Raw genomic sequence first — 25,204 nt, 5'->3', positions numbered from 1 at the left:
TTTATACCTGGTTTTTATACCAAGCATATAGTTTGGTAATGGTATGAACATCTCGTATACACTTTCCCTCAAGTAGTTGTGTGTTGTAATCACTTGTGGTTTCTACTTTTCTGGTTCTGATGAAATCTAAATAAAGCTAGTAGGAAACAAGGGGAAAATTCTTCAATCTTTGCAGAGATGCATAAGTCACGTGACTGCACGTCGGCTCTGATTGGACAGTTTCATAGTTTGGAGGTTGTACGTTTCTGTTATCAATGCTCTGGTTTCGAAGCGCAGAGACAATTTTAAAGTCAACAAGTGTGTGCATTGGACCCGTACAAAGTCCTGTGTGAGTATCCTGATTAAATTAACGTCCAAACGTGTCGTTTTAACGCCGATTTTACGTGACGGCGGGGAGTCGCCTGGCGATGATGTCACGACGTATAACACTGACAGCGGTGACGCCTGATGATCATTAAAAACTGCCATTAAAATGAGCGCAGATGATTATTGTGTTTACTGAGAGACCTATAAAACCGCAGCGCAGTGTGCCCGGCCAAATAACAGGATACCAGAGACATCAAGGAGAGAAACATCCGATCGGCGTGGCATCTGCCCGGTCCATCAAGGGTTTTCCCCCCTCTACGTGCGGCGGGTCTCGGTCCGCCTCGCCTCCGCTCTTCCTGTCGCTGAACCGGAGGATACTCGCACCCAGAGCCGCGATCTGACACTCAACCCCGCGGCCGGTGAGTTCCATCGCATCCCTGAAGCTCCCTCACTAACAAAAAGTTCCGGAAAGTATCGTGCTGTTATGTTGTTTTTATACGTTGTAGCATGGTAATACCATAGTAATTTTCTGGGCAACCTTTGGGTACCATACATATACAGTGCATCATGGTACAGTGATGTTATCTGGAAACACCATAGTGCTTTTCTGAAATGCATGTACCATTACCATGGTACTCAAAGGTAGTTCAGTAAATACCATGGTAAAATGATAACGATTAAGTTCTTGATTATGATAATTTATTATCATGGTTTTACCATCTGTGCCAACAGTGTTTTAAGAGAACGCGCTCAAAATGCACCTAACACGTCTGACATTTCTCAGTCTGCAAGAACTGAACTACTGTCCAATGGTGACGCCTATTATATAGTGACACAAAAGGACCGGATACATTAACAATGGTTAATGCATTATGTGTCATTTATATCATTTATTAATCTTAAATGTTAATTTCTAAACGTAAAACGTTTCTAAAATGCTTTTTATTTTCGATTCATGTTATTTCTTAATGCAATATTTAAAGTAAACATGCATTTAACCTTTTAATTTATTATTATTAGTAATTATTTTTTGTTTTTATTGTATTATAATATTTTTTGGATGAAGAGCACATTTGGTTTTCTATGTAGTTTTTTATTTATAAAATCAAACCACAATAAATGTCACTATGCATTTTAAGTAATTGTCTATAATTGCAGTCTCATATTTTGGAGTTATTGGCCGTTTTTATTTCATGTTCAGTGATTTTGAATCTGATTTTAGTTTTCTTTAAAATAGATATCTGACAACTGTAGGTCACTACAATGTATGCAGATGCACTAACCAGGGGTGCCCAAACTCAGTCCCGGAGGGAATGCAGAGTTTAGATCCAACCCCAATTAGACACACCTGGACCAGCTAATCAAGCTAGGCATACTAGAAACTTCCCAGCAGGTGTGTTGAAGCAAGTTGGAGCTAAACGCTTCAGGACACCGGACTTCCAGGACAGAGTTTGGGCACCCCTGTACTTAACTAATAGGGCTATAGATAAATATGTTAAATGTTAGATAAAATATATAAAGGTTCACATTAACTGATGTTTAATGTATTGTTAACACATACAGCCTTACTGTAAAGTGCTACCTAGATTCTGCAGTGTTAGATTAGCATTGCATTCTAAATAATCGGCTTTAAAAGTGGAATGCAGAAGAAGACACTACATTTGTGTGGTAATTTGACCTAGTGTTTATATGAATGCATCAGTAAATGTTTTTAATTATAGGTCAACTGTCCCATGTTTACATCATAACCAGTGTCTTGTGTGTGTATTTTTGTTTCTCTGTCTTTCAGGATGTTGAGCTCAAATCTTGGAATGGGACTAATGTTTAACATGTAAATTCAACCTCCTAAAGGTTCTGGCCAGTTTATATTCTCTTTTTCACTTTCACAAGCACAATGTCGAGCAGAAGGAAGTCCACGACCCCCTGCATGGTGCTTCCGTCAGATGTCGTAGAGCAAGACCCTGATATGGAGGCTCTGGAAGGTAATGAAGGAGCTGAGAGTGTGGCAGAAGGTCCTACTGAGGGAGCAGTGGTTCCCATGGAAACAGAGACAGGTGAAGTTCACTTCTAAAGGCAATTTTTTTTGTCCTGGTTGGAATAGTGCTGTGTACTTACCAAGTGCAACATGACAGGTTTCTATCAGTTCAATTTTTTGTGTTCACATTAAGAGTTTAAATGCTGCAAAATATATACATATATTTTGATGTTTAATATACAGCTATGTTGAGTGAGATTTTGAACGAATGTAATTTCACAGTGGGCAGGGCTACCTAGCAGAATGCAAAAAAAATTAAAGCAACCTTTTGTCGCACATTCCTGTTTGTGGTTGCAGCTGGTTAGGACAAAAAGCAAGTCAAAAGTCATGCGCTTTTTACCTATCAGACACTCATGCACGATACTGATTCTAATCAAAGTAATCCTTTTACTGTCCCTACAGAATATGAAGGGATCCATTTATCGAGTGAGGACTGTCGTTCTGCAGGAAAACGCTCGGGTCAAACACCACTAGAGCAGCCCATCTCTGATCTGACCACTGAGGGTGGTTTTGTGCAGACAGAGATGGAAGATAGTGATGACCCCTCAGTTACTGGAATCCCTCTCAGCAAGACTCCTATAATGAAAATGAAAAGCAAGTCTGAACCCAAGAGAATAGCCATGTCTCAAAAAGGCATGAGTGAAAGCGAGGCAGTGACTGAAAGTGAGATGGAACTGGAGCCATTGGAAGCGTCAGTGATGGGCACTTCCATGGCACCAGAACACATGAGCCCATTGCTCACAGAGTCTGTAAAGTCCAGCGTTCTTGTCAATATTTCAAACCCTGTGGTAGCAGATCAGAAGAAGCTGGTTATGAACCCTGCGACGGTTCTTCCGGCCGGATTGGCCCAGGTGCTTTCTGCCTTGCAGGCCCAGCAGAGCGCTCAAACTCAACTTCTAATACCAGTAAGTAGTATTCCCACGTATAATGCTGCAATGGACTCCAATGCAGTCCTGGTCAACACCTACAAGAAGTTCCCCTACCCGTCGGTGTCTGAAATCATGGGACTTGCAGCCCAGACCAAGTTCAGTGAGGAGCAGATAAAGATCTGGTTTTCGGCTCAGCGTTTGAAGCATGGCGTTAGCTGGACCCCAGAAGAGGTTGAAGAAGCGAGGAGGAAGCAGTTTAATGGCACAGTCCACACAGTTCCCCAGACCATCACAGTTATCCCAGCCCATCATCTTTCTGCCACTAACGGCCTGCAGTCTATTCTTCAGACCTGCCAGATTGTGGGTCAGCCAGGTCTGGTTCTGACACAGGTTGGCACGGCCAATAGCCTCCCAGTGACCACCCCGATAACCCTGACCGTAGCAGGAATGCCCAATCAAAGCCAGACGCCCAAGATTGCAACCAACCAAACAAGCCCTGCGCTTAGTGAAACTAAAAGAGCTACCACCATTCAGCCCCCATCGCTGACGCCTCAGGAGAACTCTGCACTCAGTGCCGATCACTTTGGCCTGCGGCCTAAGAAATCCAAGGAACAGCTGTCTGAATTGAAAGCAAGCTATCTGAAGAATCAGTTTGCCAGTGATGCGGAGATAGCTAGGCTAATGAAGTTGACCAACCTCACCAAAGGTGAGATTAAAAAGTGGTTCAGCGACACCCGATACAACCAGCGCAATTCTAAGAACAGCCACGCCTTCATCACGAATGACAATCCCAGGGGTAGTAGCAGTGCCACCATTGTTATTGACTCTAGCGACGAAACGCCACAGTCTCCGACGCCATCACCTGTCAAAGAGAAGGAGACGCGCGCCAAGACCTGGAACCCCTTCCCCGACTTTACCTTGCAGAAGTTTAAAGAAAAGACACCAGAGCAGTTGGTGGTCCTTGAGGAAAGCTTTCAGAAATGTGACACACCAACTGATGAAGAGCTTAGCCGGCTGAGGGCCGAGACCAAACTTACCAGACGTGAGATCGACGCCTGGTTCACTGAAAAAAGAAAAACCCCTGTGCCCGATTCCTCAGAGTCGAAAGCAGATGGTGAAACATCCCAAAAGAAGGGGAGCCAAACTCCACCTGGAGGAAAGAGGCTGAGCAAAGAGAAGGTAACTAAGAAAACACCCGAGCAGCTTCATGTTCTGAAGACTGCGTTCGTTCGCACCCAGTGGCCCTCGACGGAAGAATACGACCAGCTGGCTGAGGAGAGCGGACTGCCTCGTTCCTACATCGTCAACTGGTTTGGCGATACACGCTATGCCTGGAAGAACGGCAACTTGAAGTGGTATTTTTATTATCAAAGTGGAAACGGAGGAGGAACGAATGGCAACAAAAACAGAAAACGGAGGATTCGAAATCGCGGTTGGGGAAGAACCCGTAGTAGAAAAGTGAAGAAGCACACCGAATCGGAGAAGAATCTGCCAATCAGGTTCAAGTCTGGACGGGATATTCTGAAGGAGTACTACTTGAAGCACAAGTTTCTGAACGAACAGGACTTGGATGAGCTTGTCGCCAAGTCTAACATGAGCTATGAGCAGGTGAGAGAGTGGTTTGCTGAGATTCATCGGAAGGAGGAAATGGGTACCAACCCGTTTGAAGATAAAACGGGAAATGAAGAACAAGATGAGGAGGAGGACAAGCCACAGGATGAAAATGAGACTGCGGTTGAGGAGCAAGGACCTGCTTTGGGAGATGAAGACGGTGATGAAGAGGATGATGACACTGATGACAGCGATGCCTGGGAGCCTCCACAGAGCGTTCGAAAAACATTGTCCGTGACTGAGGGTCAGTGATCTTTCTGAATTGGCTTTCTTCTGAGCAATGACCCTTGGTGAAAAACCATGACTGTGTTGGGTCTCGACCACATGCCCTCTACCACTGCACCAATTCTGCTTATATTTTAAGTCATTTCACATAGGTTTGACAAGATCTTTTTAGCAAAAACATTGAGGAAAAACTGTTTTTGCTCAGAATGTTTGACTTCATTCAAACCTTGAGAAATCATGCACATTAATAGTTTTTTTTTTTTTTCTCTCTCTGCGGCTCAGAAGTGAAGCGATAATGCAAGATCCCTTGAATAATAATAATAATAATGTCATGCATACAATTTGAACTTGTCTACCAGAATTGATCATGCACCTTAACCTTTGTACATGCAAAGACATCCTAGGCCTCTATAAGGTCTTTTAAATGGGCTTTTTTTCATTTGGAGTCAAATGGAGAACACTTAGTGCCAAAGGTATAGTATTGAATGTTATGGTTCCCTTAATAATGGACACAATAGCTAATTAAGGGAATATGCATGAATACATTGTGTCAGTTAGACGCGTGAGGCACTTTGTCAACCACCGTGATGTACGGAACTTAAAAAATGCAACCAGCCACCTTATATTTATAGGGCGAGACCAACCATTTCAAATCGAATTTCCAAATTCAGTGACACGAAAGTATTTTATCGTCTACATACTGACCACGGTTATCTGATATACAGCACAGTAAATCCCAACAGGAAGTTGTAGGTGTTTCTATAGTCCTGCTGACTGCCATTATGGGGGTCATCTTCAGACAATAACAGCTAATACTCATCTTGGGGGGAAAGTTGTTTTGTGGAAATGGTTGTAATAAACAGGTGATGTGACTATTTTGCAGTTTTTCAACTGGACAGTTCAAGTATTTTCTAATGGGAACATGGAAAATTCCTGGGTTTTTTTGGTTGTTCTTTGCTCTTTGTTCATTTTTGAAGTGAGATCTCCCTCAGATTTCTCCTCTACACAGTTCATAAGCCTGTAGGCAAATGGGTCTTTCATTTGCTTGACGCATTATAACGGATCATGTTAAGAAAACATATTGCGTATTTGCCCTAATCATGAAGTGTTGTTTTCCATCTCTATGACTGCTGCAGAATTTCTTTCTATTTTGAGGAAAATGTGTTTCTGGTTTCCATTAATATCTTGGTTTTATAGGACTAAATGAAACATGAACTATTGATAAATAATTACAGTGTGGGTGTAATTTGAGGTTTTCTTTTTATAATATTTGTGCATGAAAACAGCACTATGACTGGTACTTTTAAAATCGCCCCGTGCAAGACATCAGCATGTTTCTGATGGAGGGGGAAAAAAAGTTTTCAGTTTGTACATATAGCTTTATGCTCGACCAGTAGTTTAAATCCTTTCATAAGTTTGTATTTATAGTGATGTTAAATTTCACCTCTACACGAGTGGGTCTGCGTGTATGGCGATCATTCAAATAATTCTTGTGTGATTTAAGACCGATATTTTACTGATTTTTAAGAGCTCTGTGTTGTATTTTTGTTTTTATGTCCTGGATTTCTTACTTTTTGGTGAAAATTCATTTGACTTGCTTGCAACCCTCTGCATTTTCCTGTGAATATTGTAGTGTGTTATAGGCAAGAGGTCAAAGGTGCCTCTGTGAACAAGGTAAGTACTGTTTGAACAAAATAGCACATTTAAACTTAGCAAAATGTGTCCTCTCCACTGTTAACAACTGATCCTTTTTTGAGAGTTTGAGAACCTTACTGGGATCTTGCTTTGAATGCATTTTAGTTTAGAATCAAACCACAGTTATAGGTTATGCTTTTTTCAGCTGTCTCTAATAGCGTTAAACTACAGTGTTTCAAAAATGGTCAGATTCAGATTAGACTGTCTGTTTCTAGGCTCTTTTTTTTTTTTTTACATGCACCAATAATAGTAATACAGATCTGGAACCATCATGGATTGTGATGTGAAACTCGTATGATGAGTTTTGAAATCTGTAGATGCTGCTGTGGTGGCTAAAGCTTTATTTCCCAGAGCCATAGGCCTTGTGCAATGCTTTTATTTAATTGAACGGTTTCAATAGGCCTTTGCTTGATTTAGACTAAATATATATATTTTCTACTTGTTTGTGGACAACACAATAAATTTGGATGAAAAAAAATAAATGCTGTATGCTGTTCTTTCTGTTGGTCTTTTCAATAAGTGTCCTAATGGCATCACATTCTTCTTTATAATCTCAAATCTCATTAATAATAACTGAGACATGATTATAAAATATACTGGCCCTATGGCATGAAACATATTTTTCATTACATTTTATACAGTAAATTATAACACTGTCACAGTTCTAAGCGATTATTAATTTTACTTTTGGGCATACAGATAAAATCACAACTCTATATGGTCAGGTACAGGTGAAAGATATGCTTTGTATGTAAATAACGTAAAAGAATATTCTGTGAATATTTCTCTATATTGAAGAATATTATGTAAAAAAATGTGTTATTGCATGAATGATTCTTCAGAAAGAGGCACTTTTGCACAGTTAAAATGTTGAACAAAAAAAAAGTTTCATAACACTAATACTAATGGGATTTTTAATATAAGAAAATATATCCTATACAGGCTATATTTAATGTGATGATGATGACGTTTGGAAGTTAGCAGTCACTTTAAATTTATAAAAGTAAAAAGATAATGTTTATGAATTAAAATACTTAAAAACAACTGGTTTGGTAATAGCATATATTAAAACAATTCTTAGATTCCGAAGAATCACTCGAATAGACGACTGTGAATCTTGAACAGTTGAACAGTACGTAGCCATTTAATCTAAGCGCTGGGCGGAGCGACCAATGAGATCTTCTCGTGACACTCACGTGATTTGTAAACAGGAAGTGTCTGATCTGTACTGCAGAGTGTGAGTGACTAGAATCTAAATCCAACAAACAAAATATAATCATGTGAACCTATTTTATATGTGGTTTTGCTATTATAGTGCATTGCTTCATTCATAGTAAATCGTATCTGGTGCATTCAGACCGTTTGAGCACTGTGTGAGCTAAAGGTTTTTATTGAAATATATTATGAAAACAAATAATTTGAGGTCAGAGTAATGACTGTACGTGCATTTGTAATAATAGCAGTCAATTACGTGGGTGGCATGCAAAAGTAATGTTTATTTATTTATTTATTTATTTATTTTTTATTGAATATCATCAGATCTGGCCATCACTGAGGAGACTGAATGAATCTTTGATCAGAGATCTGCTGTTTTCTTCCTCATCGTGGTGGATTTCCTGGCAGAGAACAACCTGTGTGGTCAGGCCATCCTGAGGATCGTGTCCAGAGGAAATGCCATCATAGCAGAATTACTCAGACTCTCAGAATTTATTCCTGCAGTTTTCAGACTCAAAGACAAGAGTGACCAGCAGAAATATGGAGACATAATCTGTGATTTCAGCTATTTTAAGGTACCCTAATTGTCATCTTTAATAATGTCTTCTGAAATTAACTTGATCTGGGTTTTCTAAGATGATCAGATTTAGAGTAAGCAAATGGTTTTGATGGTTATGAATCTGTGTTTTCTAGGGTCCGGAGTATTATGAGAGTAAACTGGAAGCAAAGCCGGAGCTGCAGGATTTGGATGAGGAGTTTCGGGAAAATAACATTGAGATATTGACACGGTTCTACCTGGCCTTTGAGAGTGTCCATAAATATGTTGTAGACTTGATAAGGTGTGTGTTGTTTTTTTTTCAAATGCATAACATATCTGAAATTGTGACTAAATATTTAGGGGGAAATTCAGATCATCTTATAATGGCAGCTCTGTTCGTATTGCAATTATTTACATGTATTTATTTGACATAATGTTCCTCTGTTCTGCTTTGCCGCAAAGATCTGGTGTAATTTTTCTCACTAAATCAAATCTTAAATTATTTATTCATTTAAAAACAACGAATTGTTTCCTCTGAAGGTACTTGGATGATCTCAATGAAGGGGTCTACATTCAGCAAACACTAGAAACTGTTTTATTGAATGAAGATGGGAAACAGCTCCTGGTAAAGTCTGATTTCTGCTTCCCTAAATACAAATAGGAGTTAAACAGGGTGAATGAGTTTATAAATGCATGTGGTTTCAGTCAGTGTGAGGCTCTGTACCTGTATGGAGTCATGTTACTGGTCATTGATCAGAAGATGGAGGGGGAGGTGAGAGAAAGGATGCTGGTGTCCTGCTATAGATACAGGTAAGACTCTATTTTACCTTATACCTTTGTATTTTTTGGAGGTGATTTGTTTTTCATATATTTCAATATTTCTCATCTCCCCAGTGCTGCTCGCTCCTCGGGTGACTCCAACCTGGACGACATCTGCAAGCTCCTGCGTAGTACGGGATACTCCAGCCACCCGGGGGCCAAACGCCCGCCCAACTACCCTGAGAGCTACTTCCAGAGAGTTCCCATCAGCCCCACCTTCCTCAGTATGGTGATCGGCCGCCTCCGCTCTGATGACATTTACAACCAGGCAAGACTGTGACTGGTGTGATTTAGGTCAAGGGCTTTCAAACTGGGGGCCGCAAGGCAGTGCTGGGGGTCCTCAGAAAATATCAGTGAAAAATAGTTTTAATTAAATTAATTTTTAAACGCATATAAAAATTAATATTATCAGTAAAATTAGTTTGATAACGCTAAATAATTTTATTCTTTTGACAGATAAAATGAAATCATAAAATAATCAAAGTTTTAGAAAAAAAGTGTGAAAAAATAACAGTAATAAAATAACTTTGGTAATGGCAAATATTTCATTCTATTGACAGATAAAATGCAAACAAAAAAAAAACTTAATTGGGAAGTTCATAGAAAATACTTTAAATCATATATACATATATAAAAATGTATAATAAAATAAGTTTGATAATATCAAATTATTTTATTCTTTAGACAGATAAAATGCGTAAAAAACTAACCAGATAAGTTCAAATATAAATGTGTAATAACTGCAATGATAATAATAATAATAATGTTTGATATTGACACTTAAAAGTCGGAAAAGTAAAAAAATAAAGAAAAATAGTGTAAACACACACACACACACACACACACACACACACACACACACACACACACATATATATATATGTATGTATGTATATACATATATATATATATAGAGAGAGAGAGAGAGAGAGATATGTTTAATAATGACATTATTTTATTCTATTAAAAAAAAAAAAAAAAACAAGACAAAAATGTGTAAAACAGCATATAAAAATAATAATAATATAAGTTTGATAATGACAAATTATTTTATTCTTTAGACGGATAAAACCTGTAAAAACTAACCAGATAAGTTCAAATAAAAATGTGTAAAAACTTCAGTGATAATAATAATAATAATAATAATAATTTTTGATATTGAACAAATTATTTAATTCTGCTGACTGATAAAACACAAAAAAAGAAACTTAAAGTTAAAAGTTGGAAAAGTAAGAAAATAAAGAAAAATAGTGTAAACACTGTCTCTCTCTCTCTCTCTCTCTCACACACACACACACACATATACAGTATATATAATATATAAGTTTAATAGTGACATTATTCTATTTAAAAATACATACAAAAAATGTATAAAACAGCATAATTTGCTAATCACAAATTATGTTGTTTTATTGACATTAAATATAACAAGAAGAAACTAAAAAAATATGTATACTTTGTAGATATTAAAATCTAGAAAAATATAATATATGAAAATGCAGTCTTGGATTTATTTTTAGGAAAAAGGTTCTTCACATAATCGGGGGTCCGTGGCTTCAAACTTTTGAAAACCCCTCATTAAGACAGAACTCCTGTCTAATCATGCTTCATGTTATGTAAATGTTTCATCTGTTGTGTTGCAGGTGTCTGCGTATCCTCTGCCGGAGCACCGCAGTACAGCGCTGGCAACACAGGCCGCTATGCTCTGTGTCTGCTTATACTTCACCCCCTCCATCCTGCACACACAACAGGCCAAGATGAGAGAGATCGTGGACAAATACTTCCCTGACAACTGGGTGAGAAGACTGATTTAATCATGTCAATTCCCACAATGTGATGTATGCATTTTTATTGCAATATCAACCTTAAATCGTCAGGTTATTAGCATATATATGGGGATCATGGTGAATTTGGTGGAGGCGTGGGAACCATATAAAGCTGCTAAAACAGCCCTGAACTACACATTGGACACAGCCAACGTCAAGGAACAGGTACTGTCACCTGTTCACATTCATTCAATCCTGACCAGTCACTCTGGACTCACACTTAGTCATAGTTTTCTCCTCTCAGGCCAGTCGATACGCTGCGAGTGTGGAGAGCTTGTGGCCGCAGGTGCAGCAGTTACTGAAGGAGGGATTCCTGAGAGAAGAAATCGTCCTGGACAACATTCCCAAACTGCTCAACTGCCTCCGTGACTGTAACGTTGCCATCCGCTGGCTGATGCTGCACACTGCAGAGTCTGGTGAGATGCCATGATCCCGTAAAGGTTGAAATCAGCAGTTCTCAACCTTTTTGACAATAGTTTTCAAAGACAATAGACCAGATCTTTCTGGTACTTCTGATGTAATAACAAAGCTTAAAGGGGTTATATGATGCGATTTCAAGTTTTCTTTTGTCTTAGGAGTGTAATAAGCTGTTCTTGCATAGATAAGATCTGTAAAGTTGCAAAGACTAAAGTCTCAAACCCAAAGAGATATTCTTTATAAAAGCTCCTTTCTATAATGCCTCGTTTAAACACGCCCCCACATGTCTACGTCACTGTGTTGGAAGTTTTGCATAATGCCACCCAAATGTTTACACAAAGAAAGAAGGAGTCACTTATATTCTTGCTGTTGTATTGTTGCCGCCGCTGCTGCCGCCATGTCGTGGAGATGCTATGTTTCCAAATATGGTAAGAGGCAAAATATTTCCGTCACACGCTTGAGATATTTGGCCAATCACAACGCACTGGATAGCTGGCTAATCAGAACACACTGTGCTTTTCAGAAAGATGAGTTTTGTAAAAATCAACAGAAAGGTGGGGTAGAGCGGAGCAACAATAATGTACAGTATGTGGAAAATAATGGGTTTTTAACCTTAAACTGCATAAACACAACACATTGCATTACACCAAATATACAAAATAATGTTCTTTTTAGCATCTTCTTATGACCCCTTTAAATTAAAATAAAAAACTGAATTTTTTTCAGTTGTTTTTTTATGCATAAACAGCAATTTCTACCAGATGAAAAATTTTAGAACTTGGCACAACAAGAGATTTATATTCGTTATTAAAAATTCCAAGACTTTTTTATACATTTAAATGCATTTCTGAGGTCTAGAACTCACACTTGTAAAATGATGCTTCCTTAGATATTCTTCAAAGACCATTGGAATTCTCGTTCTTAAATAAAAATGACATTTGTTGAGGGGGTGAGTTGGTGATTTTTTGTAGTTTTATTTAGTGCTTGTTGGAAGTTTGGTGGTGTGCTGTGGTGGTTTATTGGGTCCTTGTTAAGGAACACTTAAGTCTAGATGATTTGATTTATTGAGTAATTTTTTTGTTTTGTTTTTATTGTTAAAGCTTATGATCCAAACAACAAGAGACTGCGTCAGATCAAGGACCAAGTCATCAACGACTCCAAATACAATCCCAAAATCCTGTTTCAGCTGCTGCTGGACACGGCCCAGTTTGAGTTCATACTCAAAGAGGTAAATCAAAAAAACAATAATCATTCTCAAATTTTTAAATTGATACGTTGGTCAGCTTTTTTTTTCTTTCATTTTTAGTACTTTTAAATAATATGACTAATGCATAACTGTTTTCACAACTGTTTTCAACATTAATAATAATAAGAAATAGTTCTTAAGCAGCAAATCAGCATATCAGAATGATTTCTGAAGGATCATGTAACTGATGACTAAATTGGAGTAATGATGCTGAAAATTCAGATTTGTATTACAGGAATAAATTTTTATTTATTTACTTTTTACCAATATTACTATTTACTATATTTTTAGTCATCAAATAAATGCAGCCTTGGTGAGCATTACAGACTCCTTTCAAAAACAAACATTTGAATTTGTTACTGAGCCTCTCGTTATTCGTTTTTCTCGGTTTGTGTGATTCTCAGATGTTCAAGCAGATGTTGGCAGAGAAGCAGCTGAAGTGGGAGAGCTATAAGAAAGAGGGGTCAGAGAGAAGATGTTTTCTGGGGTCAAACCTCTCACCAGGGTGGAGAAAAACGGTAAAATGCTTTTGCGGTGCCACAACATGCAGGAGGCAAACGCTAGACATCATTGCTGATGCATCGTGTTGATGCGTTCATTTGTTTGATCAGAGAATCTTCAGGCCTGGTTCAGAGAGATCTCCAAACAGATCGAGTCCCTGAACTACGAGGACTCGACCGCAGCCGGCAGGAAGACTGTGCAGCTCATTCAGGCTCTCGTGGAGGTAGAGACACATCTGAACCTGTGCTGTGACATGACTCTCCGCACTGATTTCACATGAAATGGTTTCTCTGGTAAGGTCCAAGAGTTTCACCAGCTGGAGTCCAACCTTCAGGTGAGTCAGTTCCTGGCGGACACACGCAAGTTCCTCCATCAGATGATCCGCACCATCAACATCAAAGAGGAAGTGCTCATCACCATGCAGATAGTGGGAGATTTGTCCTACGCCTGGCAGATCATTGACAGGTGATGGCGATACATTGGCCTCTTCTTGATTTCTCATCAAATTTTTAGGTTGGACTTCCTAATCCCAATGTGTTTTTCACAGCTTCACATCAATGATGCAAGAGAGTATCAGAGCAAACCCCTCCATGGTGACCAAACTCAGAGCCACTTTTCTAAAGGTCAGTCAGAATGGCCTGTTTATATATGTGACCCTGGACCACAAGACCAGTCATAAGAGTCAATTTTTTGAAATTGAGATTTGACGAGATTCAGCTATTTGAAAATCTGGAATCTGAGGGTGCAAAAAATCTAAATATTGAGAATATCGCCTTTAAAGTTGTCCAAATGAAGTTCTTAGCAATGCATATTACTAATCAAAAATTAAGTTTTAATATATTTACTATAGGAAATTTACAAAATATCTTTAGTTAAAATTCTAATCGATCATTTTGACCCATGCAATGTATTCAACTGCACTGGATCTGCCTCTCCTATGAATCAACCAGGTCAACAGTCCAGATCTGCTGAGCGTGTCTCAGTTTTACTCTGGGGAGCTGGTGGCTTATGTCAGAAAGGTTTGGAGAAGAGTTTTGATTTGTGATTGGATCTTTTGTTTTGCTCCAGAATCTCTTTAGCTTGTGTTTCTTGCAAACCTGCTTCCAGGTTCTGCAGATCATTCCAGAAAGTATGTTCACCTCGCTGGCCAAAATCATCAAACTGCAGATCCATGACATTATGGAGGTGCCCACACGTCTGGACAAAGACAAACTGAAGGACTACGCTCAACTCAGCGCCCGTTATGAGGTACAACAGATACACTTCGTATTCTTGAAAGTAGCAGTAATAATCCTAAAGTGTGTTATTATTCAGGAAGCTACTGTAACTGTATACTTGCCAACTTTAACAAAATTACAAATTACATTTTTAATTTATATTTAAAAATATATATATATATATATTTGTTAACACAAAACCTGTGGATTCTAACCCTAAAATCAAAAGAAATTATATTTTGATTAAAATAAAGTTTAAGATTTTTGCATTGATACATTAACTTGTCCACAATTACACATTGTTTATTTTTAACAGTCTTTGCAACAGATTATATGTTTTAGTTGTAAAGTTTATTTATAAGCAAGCTGTGCACATTTAAAAAAAAAACAATTAGCCTACTTTACAAATGTAGTTTATTTTGTATCATTGTACTCTATATATATCTATAATTTTCTTAAATGTGACCCTGGACCACAAAACCAGTCATAAAGGTCAATTTTTTAAAATTTAGATTTATACACAATCTGAAAGCTGAATAAATAAGCTTTCCATTGATGTAGGGTTTGTTAGGATAGGACAATATTTGGCCGAGATACAACTATTTGAAAATCTGGAATCTGAGGGGGCAAAAAAAAATCTAAATATTGAGAAAATCGCCTTTAAAGTTGTCCAAATTAAGTCCTTAGCAATGCATATTACTAATCAAAAATTAAGTTTTGATATATATACGGTATTGAATTTACAAAATATCTTCATGGAACATGATCTTTACTTAATATCCTAATGATTTTTGACATAAAAGAAAAATCAATCATTTTTACCCATACAATGTATTTTTGGCTACTGCTACAAATATACCCCAGCAACTTAAGACTGCTTTTGTGTTTCAGTGTCACAATATATAACTATAAAAAGAATATATATATTTTTAAAATTTATTCTTTTACTCTATGTATTTATTTTATGCTGTATATTTATATATTATATTTTGCTTTCTTTTACTTAATATAATATTTATTTTACTCTCTATATATTTAGATGTATTCTTTAGCTAAATGTTCTACAAAGTCAAGCTGTTTGCGTTCAGTAATTTATATTGAACTTGTCAACATGCTGTTCTTGCATAGAGTCATTTTGTGTAAATAACAATAATAAAGTAACTCCCTGACCTTCTTGATCTGACAGGTGACTAAACTCACTCATGCCATCTCAGTCTTCACTGAAGGTATTCTGATGATGAAGACCACACTCGTCGGCATTATCAAGGTGCTAAACAGATTCTCTGAATGTTACACCTTGATCTTTTTTATGTATTTTCTCTTCATTCACAAAAAGACAAGAAATGTGCATTAAGAAAGTAATCCGGGATGTTTTTGTATTCATGCTGACAGTAATGTATTTGAGAAGATGTTGTAACTAACCCTATTATGGTGTTTATGGAATATGAAACATTATTTATGCCATGAGAGCTGTCTGTTTCAGGTGGATCCGAAGCAGCTTCTGGAGGACGGGATCAGGAAAGAGCTTGTCAAACGTGTGGCTAACGCTCTGCACAAAGGCCTCATCTTCAACCCCAAAGCCAAAGTCAGCAAACCACCGCCTTATACTTCTATTCTGTATTATCCGAGTTTGTTTAGAAGTTGAATTCTGATGTCTCTCTCAGCCCAGTGAACTGATGCCAAAGCTGAAGGAAATGGCTGCCACCATGGATGGGTTTTACCGCTCGTTTGAATACATTCAGGATTACGTGAGCATCTACGGCCTGAAGATCTGGCAGGAGGAAGTGTCTCGTATCATCAACTACAACGTAGAGCAGGAGTGCAACAGTTTCCTCAGAACCAAGGTCTTGTGTTTGTAGTGTCTTATTGATTTGAACCTCAGATTTCACTGCTGGTGTTGATTTAAGGAGGTTCTTTTCAGATCCAAGACTGGCAAAGCGTCTATCAGTCCACCCACATTCCCATTCCCAAGTATCCGTCCGTTGATGACTCGGCCACGTTTATTGGACGTCTTTGCAGGGAAATCCTGAGGATCACAGATCCAAAGTAAGTCACAAACACTCGAAGCTTTGATGGTCGAGAGCTAAAGGTCTGGAGAAATCTTTGTTTTGTTTCAGAAGCACGTGTTACATTGATCAGCTGAACACCTGGTACGATATGAGGACGCTTCAGGAAGTGACCAACAACCGACTCTTCTCAGAGATTCAGGACACGCTGGGCACCTTCGGCCTGAACGGACTCGACCGACTCTTGTGTTTCATGATCGTGAAAGAGCTGCAGGTCAATCTTAATATAATAATTATTCCTTATTAGATAAGAATTTAAGAACCTTAACGAAACAAAAGTCAAAACAAGTCAAATTGCTTAAAAATGTCAGATTTGAAGGTGTGTTGCATAATTTAGAAAGGATTGTAAGAATCATAATTTTATCAAAAAAGCAGCTGAATCAAAATAAAAATAGTATATTTATTAAATGTTTACACCTCTAGTGAATACCATGCAACCCTCCTCTTCACATTAAATGATAAAAAAAGGTTAATAATAATAATAATAATAATAATAATAATAATACAGTTAGTTGGAGTATTATTAGTATGTTAGTTTTAATAATAATTTAAAAAAAAAAATAATAATAAATGAAAACTGTAATGAAAGAATAAAATCAAACTGCATCAAAATTACAGATATATTGCATAATTTAGTAAAGAACTAAATAAATGTCACGTAAATGATCAATAAAATGAAAATAAAAAATGCTTATTAATAATAATAATACAGTTAGTTGTAGTATAATTAGTATGTTAGTTTTAATAATACTAATAAATAATAATAATAAATTAAAACTGTACCGAAATAATAAAATCAAACTGCATCAAAATTTCAGATATATTGCATAATTTAGTAAAGAACTGAATAAATGTCAAGTAAATGATAAATAAAATAAAAATAAAAAATGCTTATGAATAATAATAATAATACAGTTAGCTGGAGTATAAGTAGTAAATGTAAATAAAATAAAAAATGGTTAATACTAACAACAACAACAATCGTACAATTAGAAGTATTATTATTAGTAGTATTAGTATTAATAATAGTATTAGTACATTGAATCAATTATAAACTGTAACAAAAGAATCCAATCAAGTTGACTTGCATAAAAATGTCAGATTTCAGGTATATTGCATGATTTAGTGAAGAACATTAATGGGTTAGGGTTAAAAAAAAATGAATACCAGTAAGAAATAATAATAATAATAATCTGTCGTTGTTTCTTCATTGCAGAATTTTCTGACAGTCCTACAGAAGAACATCCTGAAGGACAAAGCTGTGGTTGACGTCTTTAAAGCTCTGCTGACGGCTGTCAATCCTGTCAAAGGGATTGTGGGTAGGTGTGTTTGATGTTTTGACTACCTTAAATCTGACGCTTATTCCCACAAGAATATTCTTGATATATTTGTGTTTCTGCGTTAATATTCAGCGAATGCAAGCAAAGTCTACGTCAACGCTGCGGCCAAAACCCAGAAGATCTGGCCAGCGTATCTGGAAGCCATCATGAAGGTGCTGCTTTCTCTTCCTCTATGAATTCATCTTTTTCAGCATCACTATTCAAGATCAGTCAGTGATGCTTTGACAGGTGGGTCAGATGCAGATCTTGATCAGCAGATAGCCAATGAACTGAACTACTCCTGCAAATTTGACTCGAAACATCTCGCTGCGGCGCTGGATAATCTGAACAAGTGGGTTGGGAATGATGTTTCTTTCTTTTTATTTCTTAGTACTTGGGTTGTTTTAGCTTCTCCCTCATAGACATCTTACAGTGTTAGTGTGCTCATCTCCAGGTCTCTGCTGTCTGATATCGAAGCTCATTACCAGGATCCATCGCTGCCGTATCCCAAAGAGGACAACACTCTGCTCTACGAGATCACCGCGTATCTGGAGGCCGCTGGAATCCACAACCCACTCAGCAAAGTGAGTCCCGTATATATGAGAAATCTTCATTTGACATCATATCAGTGGTTAATTTATTAGATGTTTTTGTCCCAAATTTCAGTGCATCCTATGTGACATGATACAGTCTGTTGACAAGAACCACTTTTTGTTGTTTTATTCAAATCACTCTTTTCAGATCTACATCACGACGAAGCGTCTGCCTTACTTTGCCATCGTGAACTTCCTGTTCCTCATCGCTCAGCTGCCAAAACTGCAGTACAACAAAAGCCAAGGTCTGTAACTGACTTTCTACACCAACATTCATTCACACACTTGGGATTAGTAACATCTTCTTTAATGTTTTTCAAAGACATCTCCAAGGCTGTGTGTATTTGATCAGAAATATTATTAGTTGAAAATAACTGAATTTTCAGCATCATTACGCCTGTCTTCAGTGTCACATGATTCTTCAGAAATCATTCTAAAATGTACTGATATTTACATTTCTTTTTATTATCAGTGTTGAGACTTTTTTGCTGCTTTATATTTTTGTGAAAACCGTGATTTGCTTTCAGTATTCTTTGATGAATATAAAGTAAATAAAAGCATTTATTTGAAATGGAAATCTTTTGTGATGTCTTTATTGTCACTTTGGATCAATTTAATACATTCTTGATTAAAAGTAGTAGTAATATATTCAGAAATCAGGTGGTGCTGCTGGTGTGGTTTGTGTTTTCACAGGCATGGCGTGCAGGAAGGCTGCAGATCCGGTGGACTGGACTCCTCTGGTTCTGGGTCTCCTGACGCTGCTCAAACAGTTTCACTCGAGATACACCGAACACTTCCTGGCTCTGATCGGACAGTTTATTTGCTCCATAATGGAGCAGTGCACCAGGTATGTGATGGTTGAGGAACAAGAACATGTAGAGGAAAAAATGACTGTTTTAGGACTATTAGGACTTTGAGAAAAATCTTAAGAAAAGTATTTACATTTTTTTACAGTTATGGAATAAAAAATATACAGTGTGAAATTATAAAAAGTATAAAATATAATATTAAATTATAATATTTATAAAATCAGTTTTATCTGCAACTAAATGTATTAACAAGTACTACATTGCTGTGTAGATAAGCTTTGCTATTAAAATGTTAATGTATGAACTAATGACTAGTTAAAATGATTATAAAATATAAAACTATAAAATAAATTGTTTTGCATTGTTGTGTAAAAATATATATAATATAACATAAAAACTAAGCAAGTTATATAGAGTAAAATAATACATAATATAATGAATATGAATATGTAGAGAATAAATGTAAATATATAGAGTAAAATAATACAAAATATGTATATATTCCCGGATTTGTAATATAAGCTTTTTTATAATCTACACAAAGGTATCACAACAAATATTACATTGATGTTTTTTGTATTACAGTATTTTTTTATTGCATTATGGTGTTAAATATTCTTAATTGACATGAAAATAATAACAATGAAAAATAAAAACCTGATATAATTTTTTTTCTGCATGATAGTGACAGAACTGTACCTCTGTTCCTCACAGTCAGAAGATTCCAGATATGCCTTCAGATGTAGTCGGAGCATTAATGTTTCTGGAGGACTATGTGCGTTACACTAAACTGCCCAGAAAGGTAGGATATATTGCTATGAGATTTTGCATTATTTGTTTTACAGTTATTTTACTACATGAAATGAGAAGTTTTGTTTTCAGGTGGCAGAGGCTCATGTGCCAAGTTTCATTTTCGATGAATTCAGGACTGTACTGTAAATGTGCCTGTGATAATGTCAAATCATTTGTCTTTCTCTTAAAGCATAATGAAATTAGCATTTTTAACATTTCAATTTTAAAACATGATCATCTTTTGTAGCTGTTATTGACCTGATGTCTGTCTGCTGGTGTAATAAATGCCATATGTGTATGTTTTGATACAACTTTTTAGGAAATTTACACACTTTTGAAGAATTAATCTCTAACTCACAACCTCTCAAGATTTATTGCTTTCATAAAATGGTGGCAGCAGCAATAAGATCAAACATTTTTTTGTGGATGAGGTTCATTGGTTTAACTGTACACTGTGGCTCATCCAATCAAAATTTAGAGTGATATTTATTTTGAACTTGTACAGGAGAACTTTTTTGCACACAACACATGAGACAAGAGTTGAATGAAAGTTTTACTTTTATCTTAAATATATTACAATACTGAATGGATACTGTATGAAAAAAAGAGCATTTATCATTTTAATTGTCAGTCTATGTACAGCACACAATGAACAAAAACAGCCATGAAGAAACTATGAATACCAACACTGTGTATTGTACACGGTCAGATGCGAACACAAGAGAAACAACAGAGAGTGAGACAGCGGCTGACTGCGCATAAGGCATGAAAAAGATGAAATTGCAGCTGCAAAAAAAACAAAACAAAAAAACTCACTTCCAGTTAACACTGTCCTGGATTTCAGTTTGTGTGTGTGTGTGTGTGTGTGTGTGATAAATTGCAATAGCAGATTGTTTCCAACATAGAATAAAAATAAAAAAACATAAAATTTCTCACAATTCTTTTTCTTGCAATTCTGGGTAAAAAAAACATTAACAGCAGCAACTAGCTTTATTTTTTCCTCACAATTCTGAGAGGAAAAAAGTCTGAACTGTGTGACAAACTCAAAATTGTGAGGAAAAAAGTCGCATTGACCTTTTTTATTTTTAATTCTGCAGCGGGAGGAAAAATTATTTCGACTTTGGATTCGCGAGAATTCAGTTTATTTTGCAATTCCTACTAATTTTTATTTTTATTCTGTATTGCGGAAAAAAAAAGAATGTTAACGTGAATTTTATTGCAAGAAAGTCAGAATTCTGAGTTTATATATCTCGCAATTCCACATTTTTCCTCACTATTCTGAGAAAAAAGTATGAATTGCATGAAATAAACTCAGAATTGTGGGTAAAAAGTTTAACCTTGTCAAAGATTTTTTTGTTTTTTTTTGTGAGAAAAAGCAATTTTATTATTATCTATCCTGTGGTGAAAACTGGCTTCCATAGCTCTCAATGTGGACGTGGCTGTGTGCGAAAACATGAATTTTCTTAAATACATTCATAGGTATTTTGGTTGTGTCCTTCAATCAGGGATCAATGTGCTGAGATGCCCAAAGAATCAATTAATATGACCGGCATCAGACTCGTTTATTCCAGTATGAGTATGCATTTGTTTCGGACAGGTCAGGGTCACAGTGAGCAGAGAGTATTGCTTCAGATGGTCTGTTATTATAAACGAAAATAAACTACATGTATACTGAGTTAATGTTCATGTTCTTTGTGTGAGTTCAGTCTCCTGATGTGTTTAAACTGCAAATACAAACACAGAAACAGGGCAAGTGTCCCACGTGATGTACAAAGGCGACCTGTTAATGAAATAAAAACCTCAGTTTGCACGAAAACCTATTGCGGTATTAATCATTCTGTAGCACTTAATCATCGTTGGGGTTAAATATGTACAAGTAGTAATACTGGGGAGGAGGGAAAGACTATACAAAGTTACCTTAAAAATACCTCATATGCATCATGGCGATGTTACTGGACGGTATTCGTGGATTACAGGCAGAGTGCAAAAATCAGTGCCAACGCACAGCAGACTATGTACAGATGAAAACTGCCATTACTAATACAATACTGACCAGAAGTAGGCAATCTATCAAGGCCGGATGGTCACGTGACCAGAGGGATACTGTAGCGTGAAGAGTGTCATGCTGTAAACAAACGTCTACCAAAATCAGAAAACTGTGATTATGGATTCATAACAGCAAGTCTACATACAGAACATGTTATTCAGGGAGAATGTTTAAAAAACCTCAACATGTATTCCCCCTAAACCTCATAATTTATCAAGGAGATATGTTTAGTATTACATTCACACATCTCCGGGGTTTTAGTCTCTCGCGTAAACCATGACAACTATTATTCCCTCTGTGATTTCTGAATTCCATATCAGTTCTTACTGTTCGTGTTCATTTTATCCGCCTTATTTTTCAACGGAAAAATACACTAAACCATTAAATCTGAAAAAAATTAAATAAATCAATGCAGAGGTAAGCTATAAATGCTTATGTGGATAGATGATACACAAATCTGTTCTTGTTGTTTTCATGAATAGAGCATGTATCACAAAAATCCAAGTACCCAAAACAATCAGCTAGAATCACATTCCTTACGCTTACGAGAGAATTATAAATAAGGAGATGATGATGATAAGGAAATGAAAAATTACATTCAGCTGTGAGCATGAGGAAAAAACTCATTAGAAACACCAAAAGAGAACTAAGGCCTCATGCACGTTACGATTCAGAAGCTCATTTCATTTTCTCTCCTGTTATAGTAGCACTTTACAACTAATCGACTATGTATATCAGTTAACTTACGCAGACACTAGCACAGATTTCTGAAGTCGTCATGAAACATAAAAAAAATTCATTATCTTTATGTGAAAATCATCCAAGCAGATTTCATTTTTTGAAGAAAAAAGCACAATTGCAACTAAAACAAAAAAAGGAAAACAAAAGTATGCTAATTGCAACTTTTTAGCAGAATTTACATCTCACAATTCTGACTTCATCACAGTTCTGAGAAAAAGTCAAAATCAAGATTGTAGATAAAAAGTTAAATTTACCTTTTAAATTTTTAATATTTTAAATTCTGAAACAGAAAAAGCTTTAAATGAAAACGTGATCGTCCATTAAAAATAAGACTTCTCTAGGGTGATGTATGTTGGACTTCTATCATTAAGTTCACTTAAACTCCACCCTTTTTCACAATTTTCTTTCACCAAAAGTGTCAAATGGGTGGGGCTAGACCTAGTGTGTAGAGATAGGTGCCTTGTCCAAATACCCACACTTGCGGTCTTTGCACTTGATCACTTGACTACATATATGACGTATTTCCTGTATTTGGCCCAAGTGTTCAAAACTTTGTGTAAAACTTTTCATTACCTGATGGGACACACTTCAATTTCTGGTGCTTCTAATTAAGTGATAAAAAGCAGTTGCAAATGATGTACAAAATAAATATAGGCTACTCATCTGTGCACCAATAAAACATGTACCAAATTATATGTAATATCGAATTATTATTAATATTTAACTTTAACATTGGAAAGGTTTCCGTGACCTCTCGCGATCTTGACAAAAAGTCTCGCGATTTATTTCCACAACATGATGCATGATGGGATACACTAAGCCTCTGGAGCAGTATTCGAGATGAGTGGATTTAGTGTGCGTTAAGGGCACTGCGCTTTGGCGATTTTAAGATCTGGACAGTCTTGCGCACTTACTTCCTGACGCGCGCATGCGCTCTCAAGTGGCCAAGATGGCAAGTGTGGGTATTTGGACAAGGCAAGGGTTATAGTTAGGGAGCGGTTGGACCTTAAATCTCCACCCATTACATCCAGAGAGGGGGAGCCAGACACCATGCTCCACCCATTGGCTCTACATTCAGATCTGCCTCCATCCAATCAACTACCAACAAATAGAACCAAGTTCCTGTCCTTCTTTTTTTTTTTCGATAACTGGTTACATCACAATGTAGGAAAAAAATATCTGTGGCTATTTCCACTTCAGTCGTGACTTTAAAATTTAAAATCTTTACTCAATCTGAAGCAGAAATGTGCTCATTACAAAAGTATCATTGTTTGCGACGTTCTGCTACGATCTGACGCATAATTCATGAAATGGTGCTTCTGTGTAGCGTGCGCTAGGCTTGAAACAAATTCTGTGAATTTAGGGAGACAAACACAGGACAGACACTTTAAAGCAGAAAAAATATTTCCACCACGCTCTCCACAACCGAAAAATACTACACTCTCACATTTCACTCTGAATTATATGACATATGTACAAAGTTCTCTGAGAAGATATGACTGTATGAACGGGACCGGATGATGTTCTGGTGAAGTGGACATGGGATTGAATCTTACCAGCCTACGAAGCTGTCCTTCATTACATGCGGCACCCTTGAGTGAAAGATCTTAAAACATTTGTACATCATTACACTACAAGGAATCGATAAACATGTTGTCTCATGCATACAGCAGTAGGTTCTACAGTGACAGCGTGCGTTCAAAACAATAGTTAACTTCCTGCTCCTGCATGAGCTTCTTGCACCCGGGCATCAAGGGCACCAATCACCAGACAGCATGTGTTTGGGTGCGGGGCAGGCTGTGTGTGGGGGCGTGGGTTAACAAGGGCACGAGTGACTGCTGTTGTCTCTCTATTGGCTGTCATTCCGGATTTGTCTTGTGATGAAATCGTGTTCCTGAGTCCTGTTTATGAATGACAGCAGGAATGGGATTCTGATACCGCGCTTCTCAACGTCCAGGGTAAGACGGCTCCATGCCACAAATGCTAAACAGAGATCGGAGGAGACCATGCCTAACTCTTCCATTCACTCGTCCCTTGTTTCTCCATTTGAATTCCTTATTTTCTTACTTATTTCATTTTCTCATTCATACAAAAGCAGAGAAATCCTTACGGAGTTTTGCAGACCAGTTTTGAAGAGTTCTTTTATATTGACGTTTCCCACAGCTGAAACAGATCACGCACAGACAAAATGAATAAAACTTGCTAAAAAATATGGCTAGTGTTATAAAAAAAAAAAAAGAAACATAGCAGTTTAAAAAAAAAATGCATGAAAATGCAAATGAACTTCCATCCAGTCAATCATGATTAAAAATAAAGT

General features: G+C 36.9%; 3 protein-coding genes across 12 annotated transcripts in view; 2 read left to right on the top strand and 1 right to left on the bottom strand.

Annotated features, from left to right (window-relative positions):
• Nucleotides 1-141: 141 nt before the first annotated feature.
• LOC109090726 (zinc fingers and homeoboxes protein 1-like) lies at nt 142-7,223 on the top strand. 4 transcript variants are annotated; one of them, XM_042741582.1, is made up of 3 exons: nt 142-725; nt 2,197-2,360; nt 2,744-7,223. In XM_042741582.1, the coding sequence occupies exons 2-3, from the start codon at nt 2,201-2,203 to the stop codon at nt 5,071-5,073; spliced, it is 2,490 nt and encodes an 829-aa protein (XP_042597516.1). In that variant the 5' UTR covers nt 142-725; nt 2,197-2,200; the 3' UTR covers nt 5,074-7,223. The 4 variants fall into 4 exon arrangements, with proteins under 4 accessions (XP_042597516.1, XP_018960114.2, XP_042597517.1 ...); XM_019104569.2 differs by having other exon boundaries at nt 2,096-2,360; XM_042741583.1 differs by lacking the exon at nt 142-725 and adding an exon at nt 1,520-1,974.
• Nucleotides 7,224-8,310: 1,087 nt separating this feature from the next.
• Nucleotides 8,311-20,993, top strand: washc5 (WASH complex subunit 5). Its single transcript, XM_019108520.2, is given in 30 exon segments — nt 8,311-8,531; nt 8,650-8,795; nt 9,035-9,119; nt 9,204-9,304; nt 9,389-9,581; nt 10,957-11,109; nt 11,191-11,304; nt 11,384-11,555; nt 12,657-12,784; nt 13,207-13,273; nt 13,276-13,320; nt 13,414-13,526; nt 13,602-13,768; nt 13,851-13,926; nt 14,254-14,322; nt 14,411-14,551; nt 15,707-15,787; nt 16,004-16,105; nt 16,185-16,364; nt 16,442-16,566; nt 16,638-16,800; nt 17,803-17,905; nt 17,999-18,078; nt 18,155-18,173; nt 18,176-18,257; nt 18,360-18,489; nt 18,647-18,743; nt 19,192-19,345; nt 20,022-20,109; nt 20,190-20,993. Coding segments are annotated over 27 exon segments (2,973 nt in total). The 5' UTR covers nt 8,311-8,531; nt 8,650-8,795; nt 9,035-9,119; nt 9,204-9,230; the 3' UTR covers nt 20,247-20,993.
• A 2,524-nt stretch (nt 20,994-23,517) lies between these two features.
• Nucleotides 23,518-25,204, bottom strand: part of adam22 (ADAM metallopeptidase domain 22) — a 53,546-nt gene continuing 51,859 nt past the window's right edge. For 3 of the 7 annotated variants that reach the window (XR_006156754.1, XR_006156756.1, XR_006156758.1), the window contains one exon: nt 25,025-25,050. Coding sequence is in view for 4 of the 7 variants with exons in the window: in XM_042741575.1 (XP_042597509.1) it covers nt 24,737-24,870; nt 24,998-25,050 (187 nt within the window). In the remaining 3 variants the exon portion in view is untranslated. Of the gene's footprint in view, nt 24,871-24,997; nt 25,051-25,204 lie in introns of those variants that run through there. The other 4 variants (XM_042741575.1, XM_042741576.1, XM_042741578.1 and 1 more) reach the window with 2 other exon arrangements.

Source organism: Cyprinus carpio, chromosome B16, assembly GCF_018340385.1.
Source record: "Cyprinus carpio isolate SPL01 chromosome B16, ASM1834038v1, whole genome shotgun sequence".
Taxonomy (NCBI): Eukaryota; Metazoa; Chordata; class Actinopteri; order Cypriniformes; family Cyprinidae; genus Cyprinus; species Cyprinus carpio.
This window is presented reverse-complemented; position numbering and strand designations above follow the sequence as displayed.